Here is a 2,500-nt window from a genome sequence, read left to right as displayed (position 1 = left end):
ATTGTAGGATAGCCTTTTTATTTTTTTACAAATGTACCGGTAGTCCAATTACATCTTCTTTGAATGTGACACCAAGGGACTATTTTACCTTCTTTTGGTATACTGATTATCCTTTTACATGTAATCCGTTACTCCTCAGAAAGCTACCAGACCTTTTAGACTTCACCTCCAGAACACCGTGTTTTGCATAACATTTTTGTACAGCGTCTTTATTTCTCACTGTCTCACCCAGGATATAAATTGTGATGCTCCGGTGGCATGAAGTCAAACTCCTGAACAAAGAGGGTCCAGACTGTGAGTTCAAAAGTGTAATCCTGTTTACAGTGATCAACAGATTGTATCTTATATCATCGTCTTCCCGTCTGAACGCAAGCTCCATTTTTACTGTACGCTCACAAGAGGTGGACGGAGTACTAGTAGCAACATGTACAAATACTTCCTTCCAAGTAAAAGTAGAAATATATTGGCACCTAAATGTTCTTCAGTACCAAAAGTGAAAGTCCTTGCTTAATGACACATTTAGGAATGATATCAAATGACTGTATTATGACTATTGATGCATTCATGTGTTCTTCACAGCTGGGAAAGGTAGCGCTCATTTTCATTACTGATAAACTAAGCCAAGAATGATACGTTAATGTGTATTAGTTGATTCATATTTTGTATTGGTAAAAATCTGATCTGTAAAGTAACCAAAGCAGTCAGTTAAATGTAGTGGACAATATTAGCCTCTAACTTGTAGTGGAGTAGAAGTACAAAGTAGCATAAACATTTTTGTATTACTATTGTATTGTAAAAGTTCAACGCAAATGTACTCAATTACATCCCACGTCTGCAGTACCAGAGTGTAGGAATACACGGTTTCAGTAAAAGTCCTCAAAATGTTACTCAAGTGAAAGTAGAAAAGTATTATCATCAAAATATACCTAAAGTACCAAAAGTAGTCGTTGTGCAGATTGGTTCATTTCAGAATAATATATATGATATGTTTTATAATGATTGATCATGAAAGTGTTCTCAAAGCTGGTGGAGGTGCAGCTAGTCTGAATGGCTTTGTAGACTGCAGGGTAGCTGGTGAAGGTGCAGCTAGTCTGAAGTACTTTGTAGACTGCAGGGTAGCTGGTGGATTTACTCCAGGTGGAACTAAAGTCTGATTCAACACTTGATTAGATTTCACATCATTCATCCACATCTGTGAAGTAACTAAAGGGATTAAATACATGCAGTGGAGTAGAAGTACAAAGTAGTATACATTTAAAATACTCAAGTAAGCTACCAGTAGCTCAAAATTGTACTTAAAGGTGGGGTAGGTCATTCACTTCAGAAACACTTTTTGTTTTTTCTTAACATCCCGATAGCAATGAACACATGAAATGCTTTGACAATAAATATATACAAATATCTCACCTGTGGAAGCCGTGGCGCTGTAAAAAGCACGACCAATCATCTGAGCCGGCCCGGCTAAAGTAACTGGATGGCCTACCTGCCTGTCAGCCGTCCATCTTGTTCGTGTGTGTTGGAGGAGGCGCTCTGTGAGGAAGTCTGAAGGAAGGGGCAGATTTTTTTCGGTTGTGTACTTTCAAATGTAAGCACACTTGAGCTGGTTTCTTCATTCTTACCTACCCTACCTTTAAGTACATTACTTGAGTACATGTACTTAGTTACTTTACACAACTGCATACAGGTTACATATCACTGATACAGAAGTACTGTAAATGAACTGTACACCATGACGTATTCTCTGGCACCTGAGCAAGGAAGTGAAGGGTCGGATGAGTCATCCTGTTGGGTTTCATGTACCAGTTCTGTTTTCGTCTACTTCATCTTGACTGTCTTATGGTTTCATTATTTCTTCAGATTGAATAGCATCCTGTGGCTGAACTTCACTAGGGTCCTTCCTACCATCCAGGCGCCATCATGGCTGACGCAGTGAACGCCCTGCCCTTCTTCTATGGCAACATCACCAGGGAGGACGCGGAGGAATACCTGCAGCAGACGAGCACCAGCAACGGCTCCTATCTGCTGCGGCAGAGCAGGAACTACCTGGGGGGCTTCGCTCTGTCCGTGCTGCACTCCAGCCGCTGCTACCACTACACCATCGAACGAGACCCCAATGAGACGTTCGCCATCGCCGGAGGGAAGAACCACAGGAGCCCCGAGGAGGTGATCGACTACCACTCGCAGGAGATGGATGGTCTGGTGTGTCTGCTGAAGAAGCCCTGCAACAGACCCAAGAACATGCAGCCCAAGGTGGGGCCGTTTGAGGACCTGAAGGAAAAACTGATCCGGGAGTATGTGAAGCAGACGTGGAATCTGGCGGTGAGTCGATACTCTTAGTCAACTCGTAGAAGGAAGGTCAGGGAGAATAGAAGAAGACAGGGGTGTCCAAACTACGGCCCGGGGGACAATTGTGGCCCGTTGTCCATTTTGAATTGGCCCTCATCAAATTCAAGAAGTATAATGGAATACGGCCCACAAATGAAACTTGTGCTTGTCTTAT

The 2,500-nt window shown here is 42.5% G+C and overlaps 1 protein-coding gene across 2 annotated transcripts in view; it reads left to right on the top strand.

Moving 5' to 3' along the window:
• The window catches only part of syk (spleen tyrosine kinase), a 28,035-nt gene that overhangs the window by 1,007 nt on the left and 24,528 nt on the right, over positions 1-2,500 (top strand). The window contains exons 2-3 of one of the 2 annotated variants that reach the window (XM_034095700.2): positions 233-294; positions 1,858-2,319. In XM_034095700.2, the coding sequence (XP_033951591.1) occupies positions 1,918-2,319 (402 nt within the window). In that variant the 5' untranslated portion in view covers positions 233-294; positions 1,858-1,917. The remainder of the gene's footprint in view (positions 1-232; positions 295-1,857; positions 2,320-2,500) is intronic. The other variant, XM_034095701.2, reaches the window with a different exon arrangement.

The sequence above is a fragment of the Pseudochaenichthys georgianus genome, chromosome 12, assembly GCF_902827115.2.
Source record: "Pseudochaenichthys georgianus chromosome 12, fPseGeo1.2, whole genome shotgun sequence".
Taxonomy (NCBI): domain Eukaryota; kingdom Metazoa; phylum Chordata; class Actinopteri; order Perciformes; family Channichthyidae; genus Pseudochaenichthys; species Pseudochaenichthys georgianus.
This window is presented reverse-complemented; position numbering and strand designations above follow the sequence as displayed.